The 13,247-nt window shown below is 45.5% G+C and overlaps 2 protein-coding genes across 2 annotated transcripts in view; one reads left to right on the plus strand and one right to left on the minus strand.

The window, feature by feature from the left end:
• GNAO1 (G protein subunit alpha o1) overlaps window positions 1-2,805 on the plus strand; it is a gene marked incomplete at its 5' end in the record, with an annotated part of 149,062 nt that extends 146,257 nt beyond the window's left edge. Inside the window, 2 exons of the mRNA XM_080936990.1 lie at window positions 302-517; window positions 1,459-2,805. Coding sequence (XP_080793116.1) covers window positions 302-489 — 188 coding nt within the window. The 3' untranslated portion in view covers window positions 490-517; window positions 1,459-2,805. The remainder of the gene's footprint in view (window positions 1-301; window positions 518-1,458) is intronic.
• Window positions 2,806-5,306: 2,501 nt separating this feature from the next.
• AMFR (autocrine motility factor receptor) overlaps window positions 5,307-13,247 on the minus strand; it is a 33,047-nt gene continuing 25,106 nt past the window's right edge. The window contains exons 11-14 of the mRNA XM_080936991.1: window positions 11,217-11,351; window positions 9,930-10,013; window positions 7,506-7,690; window positions 5,307-6,757 (exon numbers count right to left, since the gene is read on the minus strand). Of these exons, the coding sequence (XP_080793117.1) occupies window positions 6,610-6,757; window positions 7,506-7,690; window positions 9,930-10,013; window positions 11,217-11,351 (552 nt within the window). The 3' untranslated portion in view covers window positions 5,307-6,609. The remainder of the gene's footprint in view (window positions 6,758-7,505; window positions 7,691-9,929; window positions 10,014-11,216; window positions 11,352-13,247) is intronic.

A 13,247-nucleotide genomic window follows, 5' to 3' on the forward strand; every position in this document is an offset into this window, starting at 1 on the left:
CCCAGAGGTGGCCCAGTGGTTAAGAGCACCTGCTATTCTCCCAGAGAACCTAGCTTTGATTACCAGCATCCGCACAGACATACAATACAAACACAGTAAGTAAAAGGCTGAGAAATCAGAAGCCTGGCAATGCCAGACAATGCTTTGGTGGTTTGTAGCTTCCAGTGCAGCCTTGCCCTGCAGAGTGGGGCAACAGTGCTGTTCCCTCCTGTGTCACCTCGCCTGCTCTGCCTCCTGACCACCCTGTTCATGCCCAGTTCTCATCAGGGCCTCTCGCTTGTTCCTCTGTATCTTCCTACAGGCTCCAACACCTATGAAGATGCAGCTGCCTACATCCAAACACAGTTTGAAAGCAAAAACCGCTCACCCAACAAAGAAATTTACTGTCACATGACTTGTGCCACAGACACGAATAATATCCAGGTGGTATTCGACGCCGTCACCGACATCATCATTGCCAACAATCTCCGGGGCTGCGGCTTGTACTGACCTCTTGTCCTGTATAGCAACCTATTTGGTAATGATTCCAGCACTCACAGAACAGCTTGTGTACACACACACACACACACACACACACATGCACCACTAACCAGTGCAAGTTGGTAAATAAACTTTAAAAAGGCATAACATAACCTTATCTATACACAAGTATATATTAGAAAAATGTTTTTAGTTAATACTCAAAAGAGCTGCGGACAGAACTGACCACCATCCCTAGCTCATCAGTTTTTCCTGGGACAGCACATGTGCGTGCACACATGTGTGTGCACACTCACACAGGGCGTGATGGGAGCCTGGGTTGGCAATCCTTCCTCTAGATAGCCCCAGGGCTATGAGCAGGGCAGGCAGAGGGAGAGCTGGTTCTGTCCAGTTTGTCCCCCTACTCATCCTTCCACAAGGCTGCCTGCTCAGTTCTGCCCTGCTCCTCCCCAAATTCCAAACCCATTTTAAGAAATGGCCAACACTCTAAACATCCCCCTATCCTGTAGCCACAACAGAAAACTCTAAGGACCCTTCTCTTTTGGGTGGTGGTGGTTGTTTATTTCAAGAATCTAGAAGAATCATTGCTCTGATCAATTCACTGTCTCCTGAGTTTTTGTTTTGTTTGTTTATTATTATTCATGGGAACAGGGAAAAATTAGAGAGATAGGAAACCTGGTCTACTTTCTCAAGTCATTGAGGGGAGGGAATGCATGAGCCATTGCCCAGTCCCCCCTACAGAGTTAAAGCCAGACTCCCTAAAGAGGGCCTGTGGACGAGGTGTGAGCGGTCTGGGGAGGGCTGGACTGGCAGGCTAGGCCAGAGCAAGATACAGAGCAGAGATGGGCTTCCCCACTAAGAGCTCCCCAGTGTGCCCCACCACCTGCACTAGCTAAATGGTCTAGGTTTGTTGGTTGGTTGGTTGGTTTGTAAAGTCAAAGAAAATGGTCAGACCGGCCCCTATCTCTCTCTCTACAGACTGCTTCATGGACTCTTTGCTGTTGATGTTGATCTCCTGGTAGCATGACCTTTGGCCTTTGTAAGACACACAGCCTTTCTGTACCAAGCCCCTGTCTAACCTACGACCCCAGAGTGACTGACGGCTGTGTATTTCTGTAGAATGCTGTAGAATACGGTTTTAGTTGAGTCTTTACATTTAGAACTTGAAAGGATTACAAAAAAAAAAAAAAAACATTTCTCATGTGCTTTGTAGCTTTAAAAGAAAAACTCACCATTTCATCCATATTTCCTTTTATTTTGAAGTTTAAAAATAAAAAAACATACACGTCAGTAACCACACCCTCCCTACCCCAACTCAAATTGGGGCTGGCACATGGCGGCAGTGCTGGGCCTGGTGCCTCCCAGGGCTCCTGTGCAGCCCATGCCTGGTGGGAACAAGTCAGGCTAGGCTTTCTAGAAAGCCACTGGCCACTGTGACCACCCTCCCCCACGCCTGTTGGCTGCCCAGACACCTCATATACCACCGGGCAGTGGCAGCTCCGCCCTGCCCAGCCACGCAACTCCAAACACACACACTCAAAGTTTGCGTAGAAAAGCACAGCTCTGGCGGGGTAGCTGCCACAATGCTCATCATTGGTAGAAATCCAGCCCTATAGAAGCACCTGGCCCCGCCCCTCCCTACACCCCTTTGTATTGTTCCTTTTTGGTTTTTCTTCTTGTCCTAATGAATACTTCCCATGCATACCTGACCAGCTCTGCCGGTGTCTGGGGAATGGGGTTGTGTGGATTTGTTTTGTTTTTCCTTTAACATCACAGCCTCTGACCCTGGGCAGAAGCCCCCCCCCCTTTGTGTGTGGCCCTCTCTCCACCTCTCCTCTCTGTTCCAGTGACCTGTGTTCCCTCGCTCTCATGTTGGGATGTTTGTGCTGCAGATAAAAAGAACAAAAAAATAAATAAATAAAAGTTTTTAAATACCACAAGATGGAAGAAAAAAACTAAAAAGATGGAATGTAGTGTTTACATTAAAGCCAGTTTTCATGATCAGTCCTATGTCATTTCTACTTGACTAGTATCTAACCCCTGACCTATTCACGGTTTCACTTTTAAGACAATATTTGCTGAAGACCAGTCACAGCCATTTCAATAAAGGAGGCAAAAAGACAAAACACAAAAAATTAAAAATACAGGAAAAAAAACTTGAAAAAAAGTAAAAAAGTAAAAAAAAATAATAATAAAAGTAAAAAGCCCACGGGTCTTTGTAAGCCTTTCTATTCCCAACGGTGAGGTCTCTGTGACACCACACACTGCCAGCCTACTTCTCTAATGGATTCATGTGTAGCTCAATAAAGAGAATGTTTGTCTGTACTCGAGTCTCACCTTCTGCCTTCCAGACGATCGTCCCTGGGGTGGGCTTTGTTCCGACAGAAAAGGAGACACTCGGCCACATACCCTGGGAGGGTGGTGGGTGAAGAATTTTTCCACAGGATCATCTAGGTCCCTCAACATTTTGTCACTGAGGTGAGGCAGCTCAGAGCACAGTAATTGGGAAAACTGCCTAGAGCCTATCTTTCCCTCCCCTTTTCCTCCCTGTTGGTATCTCTCCATCTCTCCCCAAGCCCCCCCCACCCCACCCCCCACACACACTCAGCATACACTAACAGGAATGAAAGCAGCTCCTCAGCACAGGTGTTTATGTTCCTGGTGAGCTGAGACTGGGGCAGGAAAAGCAGAGAGAAATCAAGGCACCCCATCTCCTGTCTCCTATGCCTGGGGCTTTCCCTCCGAGAGGAAAATAGGTGCTTCCTAGGTCAAACTGTTCTAGCCTCTGCTCATCCACTTTGAGACTAAAGGACAAGCTCAGCCCAAAGACTCTTCCAAAGGATTCCTCGGTCTTTGCCTGTCCCACGGCAGCTGGGTACAAGGCAGCACAGCGGGGCTCAGAGTCCGAGCTTTCCAGCTGTTGAGATCTTACTATGGGCCCCTCAAATTATGTGTGGCTTTGCCTAAGAACTAGCAAATAGATTGAGACTGGGCCTACCAAAATGTCTTACACCACAGACCAGTCATTAGGCAAGCAGCTCAGGATAGGTTCTGTATCTATTAGTGTAATAGGGGAACCTTACAGGTGTCTACTAGTAAAATCCTATCCCAACAGCACCTTATGTAGAAACTCTTAGCTCAGAAAGTACATAGCACATGCCTTTAGTCATCTGAACCCATCATGGTGTATGTGTGAAGGTGCAGGTACAATACTGTTTCAGCTGTCCCTAGCTGTCATGAGTGCCTAGTAAATGCAGGCACACCGTGAAGCCCCTTCTGCCAAGCCACACCTCTTTACCAGTGCTTTCCCAATCAATTGCCATCACTCTAAGTTGCTGAATACAGAGGGAGCCACACGACCTACAACCAATCTACATCTTGACTGTTGTAGCAGACAACAAACCAAGATCCCAATGGAAGGCCAAAGGTGAACACAACCCAGTCTGAATTTCTCTCAAAATGGTTATTTTCGAGCAAGTTCCTTCCCAACTTACCAAAATACAAGTGAATTTGGCAGATAGATAAAAGCCACTGCTTTGTTTTAAATCTTAATTTTTAATTTCTCCCAGTGCTGGACATCGAATCCAGGACACCGTGCATGTTAAACAAGGCAGTACCCAGTAGGTTATGTCCTAGCATGACCTTCTTTCTTAAGAGAAAAGTAAGGAAGCTGTTTTTGGCAAGGCTAGGGAAAGGAAGGTTTAGTACAAGACTGACGGGCAGAATCTATACATTATTTAACAACACACACACTCCATATACAGCCAGGGTTAGAAGCAGTTCAAAACATTTTGAAAGCAGAGGTGGGAGACAGATCTTCAGGTAGGACAGATAGCCTTCCAGGAAGGACAGACACAGCTCCTTAACAAGCCTCCTACTTGTGTGTTCCCAACTCCCAAAGAGCTCTCGGGTCCTTTTCCCAAAATCTCAACGAGGAACCAAGCCTGTTGGCTGCACACTGGGCATCATTCTCTGCTCTAAGAAAGGTCAAATGCAAGCTACCTGAGCACCCACGAGTTAAACCAACCCTAGTCTAAATCTGCACAACCATCCTCTCTGCTACATAAAAGTGTCAAAGTTTAAAGAAAAAAACTAAGAGCCCAAGAAGACAAAAATTAAATATGGAAAATTAAAAATTAGGAAAAGAGAACTACAAAACAGTTCCAAAATTAGCCAGAAGTCTCTTGGAGCTTTGCTGCTCCACAGCTGACCCGGCTGCCAGAGGACAGTGAAAGCAACGGATGAGCCACCCAGTCTCACCACCTTCGGGTGCACCCAGAATCCTTGACTATCCAAGATCATCTCTCTACCAGCTTCCTTTTGACCCAACCCATCTACAGAGGGAGCGAACCAAGCATAAAGTTAGGACTTCTCTCCCTGGACCATCTTAAGACATACTAAAAAAAGTACCAGCAAAAGGCACTTTTGCTGACATCTGTTCAATATTCTACAGTGTTTCTAGACCCTCTAGACCTTCTAGCAGGTAGAAATGAACTGTTAGTGGTGTCTACCTTCCCACGCCTGAAATGGAAGACCAGTGGACATAGCTTCCCCTTTATTTTCGTGTGCATCATGGAAAGGTGTCAGAGACAAGCCCTGTACTGCCTGCTCTAAGTAAAACACAGGAGAAACAACACCCCAACCAGTTCAACCGACACAGCAGACACAAGAGCAGCATGGGAGTCCAATGCCCCCCCCCCACACACAACACACTACAAGAGATTGCTTTTCATTATTGTTGCTTTACAGTAAAACCAAATTGCTATACTCTCAGCAAAACAAAAAACAAAACAAAAAACCCATAGGAACTTAACAGCAGTTCATGGTAAGGCTTTTGAAAGATTTATTGAAATAAATTATCTTCGCCTATTCGCCTGTTATCCTCTTCTCAGTTACTTGTCAACATTCTAAAAACTTTCAGGTATGTAAAATACATTTAACTTTGCCAATAATTTTAGATAATACTGGATTTTCCCCAAAAGGACTACCATAAAACTATGTTTTTGAAACATTAAAAAAAAAAAAAAACCTTAATCCAGTGGGACATAAAACTATGTAACCTATGATTGCATGTTTCAAATCCTTAAATACGTGGAGAATTTGAGAAGATCTGGGACCAAGACTGCTTGAGGCATGTGGATTATTTAACGCCCTGTTTCTGTTTAATGAGACCCACAGGAACAAAAGCAGGAAAATGAAGGGTTCTAGGAGAGAAAGATACAAAAGGTATTTCTTCAGCAATGTCCTCCAAAACATCCCTGCCCTATAGGATCATACCTTTTTCCAAGGATCAAACCCATATGTTTAGCATAGCCTAATTGGGTTGACCAAGGAATTAGAATCATAACCAAAGCTTGCTACTCAGCTCCTTCCCGTGCTTAGATTAAGCAGGGAGTGGAAAGAAGGAGGCGGTGGCCATGGGGCAAGCTTATATGATGCAAGAGCACCAGAGTGAACAGAAGTGAAGCCAGCTGTGGACTGGGGCTCAGATTGGTCCTGAATAGTAAGAGCAGAAAAGGGTCTCCTCATCCTGCAACCCTAAGCGTTCTCTTTCTACTCCAGGTACCAAGCCAGTTCTTTCTACATGATGCTCTGCTGGTATGGAGGTCCAGGAGCCTGTGGGACTGGCCTCTGGAACACAGGATGCTTCCTCCCTAAGCAGAGAATTTAATAATAAAGGATGCCTTGCCATGGTGTAGTCAGGCTCCTGCTGCACACCTCTGACTGCTGTCATGCACCCTCCCCAGGAGCCATGCTTCCTTCCAGCTGTGCTGCTAAAATACCCAACCTCTGCTGTGGTTTATATCAAACTCAAGCTACCTGCTGCAGGCAGGTGAGTGCCCAAGTGCCCACTTCCTTCTGCTTGTCCCCCACTCCCAACAAGTCCAGTCAACACCAGAAGAGGCCATGCCTAGAGTTAAAATGTGCAGTGTTTCTAAGGGGAGGAGAAATGTCACATAGAAAGTATTACAAAGAATTCAATTTGTCAGCTGTCCACACACTATTAGGACCGCATGCTTTATGCAGCAGCAATGCAGTCGCAGGTCTCCACACAGCAGGCAAAACTGGGACAGGCCTCTTCCGGTAGATAGGGCTGGGCAGGAGGCTTCTGAGGAAGGTCAGGAAGCACTAGGTTGTCCGTTGCCTCTGAAGTCTCCGCTCAGCAGCCGCTGCCAGCATCCTTCTGCGCAAGGTCACGGGGTCAGAGGATGTGCCTTCAGAAGGGAGGAGTCTCTCTGAGGCCCCATCATCTTCAGAACTTTTGTTCAAGAACCGCCTATAAGAAATGAAAAGGCCACAGAGAAAGATGGGAAAGAGGAAGACATGCAGAACACTGCAGTTCTCAGTGTCCCCTTCTCCACATGCTGTCACTCAAGGTCATCCTGTGATTAAAAACAGCCTTGCCCATGGCTGAGGTACAGTGTAGCTCAGTAGCACATGAAGCCCTGTGCTCAACCCAAAACTATAAAAGGAGAGGAAGAGAGAAAGAAAGAAGAACCAAGAAGGGTGAACAGAGAAGAAGTCTGGCAGGAAGGACATAGCACAGACTCTTCGATGGCTGAACCTAATTCCCAGGAAGAGAACTGTCAAATAACAGTTCAACTTTCTCTCCTCTGCCTATCTCCTTCCCACAGACAGCACTGGGCCTAACAACAACAAGTCTGTGCAAGGCCCACATCCCACCTGGCAGAACTAAAAGAAGATCCTCCCCACCCAAGGAACAGTCGGTGCTCCAGCTCTCACCAACTGCAGGGAGACTCATAGAACACAGGTGCTTTGTTCAGACGGTCCAAGGAAGAGGGCTCAAGCGGAATCTTAAAGGCAGACCTCCCCCAGGTCCTGGCAGGATTAACCACCCTAGGTATCATCAGTTTCTTACCTGTGTCTGTCATATGAGTTAACAGCATTCCTTCTCAGAACCAAGGGGAAGAAAGACAATGTATAGGGCTGAGATCATGTTAGCACCCAGCTGCCACCTGCCCTGTAACTTACGTATGCCAACTAGGGCTGGAGAATCAACTCACTTTCGAGCCTGCTGCAGGAGGTCATCCTTACGCTGCACTAACATGCGCTGTCTCTCATCAGCAGACTTGGAGAAGCGGCTTCCACGGGCCTCAAAGTCTTCTACCTCAATGGGCTCTAGTTCTACCTCACTGAAGTCCAAGGTCTCCTCCAGGCGAGGACTGAGGTCCAACGGCACACGCTCCGTCTGGACAGAGAGGCAGCTGTTAACACAGGCTCTGCTTCCCAGGAGCTTCCTTCCCTTGCCAGTGCATCCCTGCACAAACCTCTGCTAGATCTTCTGCCAGACAGGAAGCAGAAGCAGGAGAAGCTCTGGGGAAGGAAGCCAGATGTCTGACTTGCCTGATGCTGAGAGTCAGGACTGCTCACTGTTAGTAGAGTAATAACTGGCAGCACGTATAAGCAGTTACAAGTAATGAAAAGCATGATATACGTACACTTCCAAACTCTTGGGAGTGAACTGCTAATTAGTACTTCAAATCTTTTCTTAGATCCTACCAGCTGCTTCAGAATTTAAACAAGTCTTATCTGTTGCAAGAAGTGTTTCCTCTTGAGTTGAAAACAGTCAAATAGGATCATTTGTGAAAATGGATTCAACAGATTATGTGTTTAAAGGGTAACAAAGGACTTTCCTGGCTTTGTCCAAAGCTCCAAATGCCAAGACACTACCCAGATAGCCAAACATCTTAAAGCAGGTATGATCCACCTACATTGCTCCTGCTCCCAGAGCTAGCCCACCTGTAAGCTGTAACAGGGCTGAAGGGCTATTTCATAGACGTGTCCCACTGTGGGTACTTCTTTGCCTCCCATTCTTATGCATCACTCTGCTTTCAGCCAAGTCCGAGAGTGGACTTTAAGACAGTCGTATGGAACTAGACTACTCAGCAAGACTTTTTATCTCATAGAATGGGGTAGGGGGTGAACCTAGATAAACATCTATGAATAAAAGAATGAACAAAGGGATATTCATCTTCGTGAAGAAAAACCCGAGATGAGATGAGAGCACCACACAGACAGCCTCACTCATACCCACTGGAGCTCAGGGACTGGTGAGGGCTACAAAGTCTAAACAAACCTGGCTGGAGCAAACCAAAAAGGAAAGGGTGTAACTCCTGGTGACAGTAAGCAACTCGCACCCCAGAGCTCAAGTGACAGCCTGGAGAAGAGAACCAGCCTAAAGTTGTAGAACATAGACCTAGCCCAAAGGGATCATCTGGAGGGGTGATCTGACTCACAGGAAAGGTGGTGATAAGGCTAACACAATTCAAACCAAGTATATTTGAAGGTTCTGGTACTACTTAGGGCAGTAAGAATTAACACCAATACAGATACAGTCATAAAGCCTCATTCTAACCCTCCTAGGAGGCTACAAAAAGGCAGCTAGTCCATAGAGGACAAGAAGAAAGAAAGCAAAGCCCACCTAGCTTGCCTCATCCCTGTCCTGCTGTGTCTCCAAGTCTCACTCACTGCCTGGGACATGTGGGCAGACTCACAACCACCCAAGGAGCAGATGAGGCGACTACCAAGCCAGGCTGCAGTGGGCCTCCTGCTTTTGGTTTTTGCTCTAGTGATTAGCTACACTGGGAAGAAAAACATAAAGGGGTCTGGGGAGTCCACGTTTATCTTTGCAGTACTGACATCAAAACTGAAGGTAAATGGTATGTGTAATTAAACAAATGTAATTAATCTGGTCAAGTTATGGTCCTGGTCATCTTTCAGACTGATTTTTTAATGGACTGTTATAGTCAAGGTCTTTGCATTTCCTATGCGTGGCAAAGTTCCTATAAATTCCTTGCTTTTATTACACTTGAAAAAACAAACAAACAAACAAACAAAAACCCCAAAACCCTTCAGAACCCTCCATACTAACTGGGAACAGCTGGGGAATGAAGACAAGTCAAACGTTCTTCACATGTCCCAACACAGACCCGTGCTCACAGTTCTCTAACTGTCCAAAATCCTAATGAGAAACAGACCCTTTCGGAAATCACGCAACAGTTTTCTGAGACAGGGTCTCACTACAGGTTGGCTTTAAACTTATGATCCTCCAGCCTCGGGGCCCTGACTACCAATATCAAAGGAACACACATGAAAAACTATACTTTTAACAGTGGGGCCTAGCAGGCAAAAGCAAGTTACTAGTGTCAGGCCTTCCAAGGTGATGAGCTGCTCCTGTCTCCGCCCTGCTCACTGCTTTCTAGCCTGTGATGTTGATGTCAATTTCCTCCATCACAAGATCTGGTCACCATGAACTCAACTCCTCACCATGCCTCCCCACTGTGACAGACTGAGACCCTCTCCAACTATACCATCAACCACAGTAAACAGCTCTTCTCTTATTGTTGTTGCCAATGGCAACGTGACTGTAATTAATACACAGGGCCACACTGCACTACAGTTCACAGCTCCCAGTAAGCTGACCGTACCTGGACAGAAGCTTCTCCCTCCTCCAGGTCAGTGCTGGGCCTATCCACTGGGCTGTTCAGTGCAGGCCTCAGGCTATCTGACCGCTGAAAGAAAATAGAGCAGTCATTGGAATTGAGTAACAGAGGGGGCAGGTGACAGTTCTCAACACAGCTCACAACCTGAAAGGTGAGACAAAGGCCCTATATATAGGCCTATATAAGAGTTCCATGTTTGAGAGTAGTTAGCAAATGGCTCCATAGTCAGCTTCCTGTTCAATAATAGTGATTGCACAACAAAAGCTATGGCAAAGATCAACTGCACCAAGTAAACACTGTTAGTAGTTTGCTCAGTAACCTCCCTAAAGTTCTATGAAGCAGGCACTGCAATTAAATCTCCAGGCTAGGGCTGTTCTTGGTCCTCCCCACTGAATATATCTCTTCAGGTCTGAGTACCCTCATGGCTGCTTACTGGTTTATGCGTTTCACTGAACCCTATTTGGCCATAGGAGGCAACTCTGCACCTCCAAAAGCAGCTAACAGGTCAGATAGCTGAGACCCAAGGAACCATATAGCTAGCACCTTAGCCCAGCTGTCTCCAAAAGCTACTTTCTTCAAAAGGGCTTCATCTTTTTGGATTTTAATGATAAATCTCTATACATTTATAGACTGTACACAGGAACTTTTGGTAAATGATTATCTGGCCTTATGTAAGTCCCTCAGTATTACTGAAGGCTCCTCTGTTGTTCTTTCCAGGCATCTCTAAGAGGCAGAGTGATGAGGCACAAACTGACCTTTTCAATGAAGTCCAAAGTCCAAGCCTCAGAGAGATATGAACTGTAACTAGCACACTCCGCACGCTGTGCGACCAGCCTTCTCATGGAGGGCCAGGGATCCACAAACCATAGCCCCATGTAACCCCGCTCCACTACTTCTACAAATAATGTTTTACTGGACCACAATCTTGCTCATCCACATTCTCACTACCACTGGCTGCTTTGGTTGCAACAGACTGTGAAACAAGCAGAGCCTAAATATTCACTCTTTGCTCTTCACAAAAATAGATGTCAACCTTTGACAGGAGCCAATGGCATACCCTTACAGACCTGCAGCAAGGGAATGTTGGAGTATGTTTCTGCATAAAAAAAATACTCAAATTATCTGTATTTACCTTTGGCTGATCTGTTCTCATGCAGGATTTAAATAAAAATAAATTGATATAAACCCTTCCTCAAATCATAAATAATATCTAGGTATTAGGACTAAATCTTTGTAAAAATACACTTGTTAGGCATAAAGCCCCAGATTTACCTGCGTGGGGAAAGGTACTTGAATCCGTCCTTCTAAGATGTTATCTGTTGTTATTTCCACGGAGCGTGTCATCTGGAGGTCCTGGAGCACAAGGTGGTACGGGACCTGAGGGAACATCTCTTGAATCTGATGAGCCTAGAGAAATACAAAGAGCCCACAGCAAAGGTCACTCAGCAGACTTGAGGGTCAGCATGGCAGGCCCTGAACACAAAGGTTGACATCATATCTTGGAAGGCCACTTTGGCTCAACAGGTCACCTGCACAGTGCTTTCTTTTATTGTTGTAGGGTACCAGACCTCTGGGATACCAGCAATTTCAAAAAGAGCAGACAGAAATCTAGTGGGTTCTCAAGAAAGGGTCAAATAGTGTCTTCTGGTTTTAAAGGGGGTATTTTTAAAGATTTATGATTACTTTATGTGTGCCAGTATTTACCTATGCGTAACCTATGCTAAAGGGATCACTTTAAAGTTAGATGTTCAGCATGTGTAGTGTTCATGTCCATTATGCCAAATGCAGAGAACCTGATGGGAAAGCCAGACTAGGATTCCATTAGATGACGTCTGGAAGCAGGCGCAAGTACAGCAGTATTAAAGGCTGAGTGCTGCTCAGGAAAGCACTTGTCTAGCAGGAAGGAGGCCGTGGGTGGGGAAAACCTGATTCATAAGGGCCTTGAACCACAGAAAGGAGCAAGAGATCCACCCTGACTCTTGGTTAAGTTGAGTTTACATAGCTGTGTAAGTTAAACCTCAGATTAACCAGAGAACATTTTTACTGTATACAAATTATACTGCAGCTTAAAAAATACAATTAAAGAACATAAACTTTTAAATAAAATATTCACACACAAAATTCTAAAATATATATTTTAATTTATAAAAGTCAGTTTCTAGCCAGGCATGGTAGCATGCCACTATAAGCCTAGCACTCAGAGGCAGAGGTCCAATACCAACCTGGGTACACAGTAGAGTTATGAAAACATATAGTACTGCCTCAGAATTACAATGTTCAAACTATGCTCTAAAACCATCTCAGCAGCACTTAGGGGTTTAGGTATGTGTGCACAGGACAAATGTACACATTTCCACCCAGACTTCCATCCAAGCACCTTAAAATTTGTGTGCGCACATGTACATGCACGTATGCTTGTGTTTTATACACGTAAATATGTAATTTATAGATGCTTACATTCTAGGTTCCTACTGTAGAAAAATCTCTGTAATTTACAGAGTGAGAGAGATAAGGGAGGGAAAGAGCAGGACAGACAACTGCTGTGGGGTGTAAGAAAGTGTGACTGGGTGTCAGCTTCAAAGGAGCACTCTGTCACAAACTGCAGGACAATGGCTAGTCTCAGCCCTGGAACTTGAAAGAGCAGCTCAGATGAAAACTGTCCAGAGGGCCTGAGACTCCATGTCACTGGAGACCCCTTACTGTTAGAGGAACGCAACATTTTTACCCCAATTAAACCAAAGTAAAGAGGGAAGAGTCTCTACAAGCAGACAGAATTCTTCTCTCCTCACCTAGCTCTCCGCCCCTAATTGAGAAAAAGAAAAAGGAAAACACAGCTGGATTCATTTTATTGGACTTTCTATCATAAATCTTTCTACCAGAAAATTCAAGTCAGTTAAATATTTGGATTTTAATTAAAAATGCATAGTTCCAGTAAATTAGTTGTGCTGAAAATTAGTCTATTTCAGACCATTCAAATAACTAAAGAGCTGATAGGGCCTACCTAAGATTTTAACCAAGCCCCTCTCAAGAGGCTCACACCTCCTAGAATGTAGTTATTGCAGGCCAGTCTGCCAAGAGCCCTCCAGTGTTCTTCCATTCCAGAGCACCATGTCTACCATGGTGATGATCTCAGAGAAAGAACAGGAGCCAGAGGGAGACAAGCACGAGCCATGTCTCCTCCACTTTCTATGTTTGCTGTGATCAAAAACCACCTCCAACCTGTCTTCATCCCCAGCTTTTTCCCTTGGCACACTGGCCTCAAGTGTCTCTGCAGGGAAGCAAGGGCCAGAATCACCACTGCTT

This window comes from Micromys minutus (genome assembly GCF_963924665.1).
Source record: "Micromys minutus genome assembly, chromosome: 24".
In the NCBI taxonomy this organism is placed as follows: domain Eukaryota; kingdom Metazoa; phylum Chordata; class Mammalia; order Rodentia; family Muridae; genus Micromys; species Micromys minutus.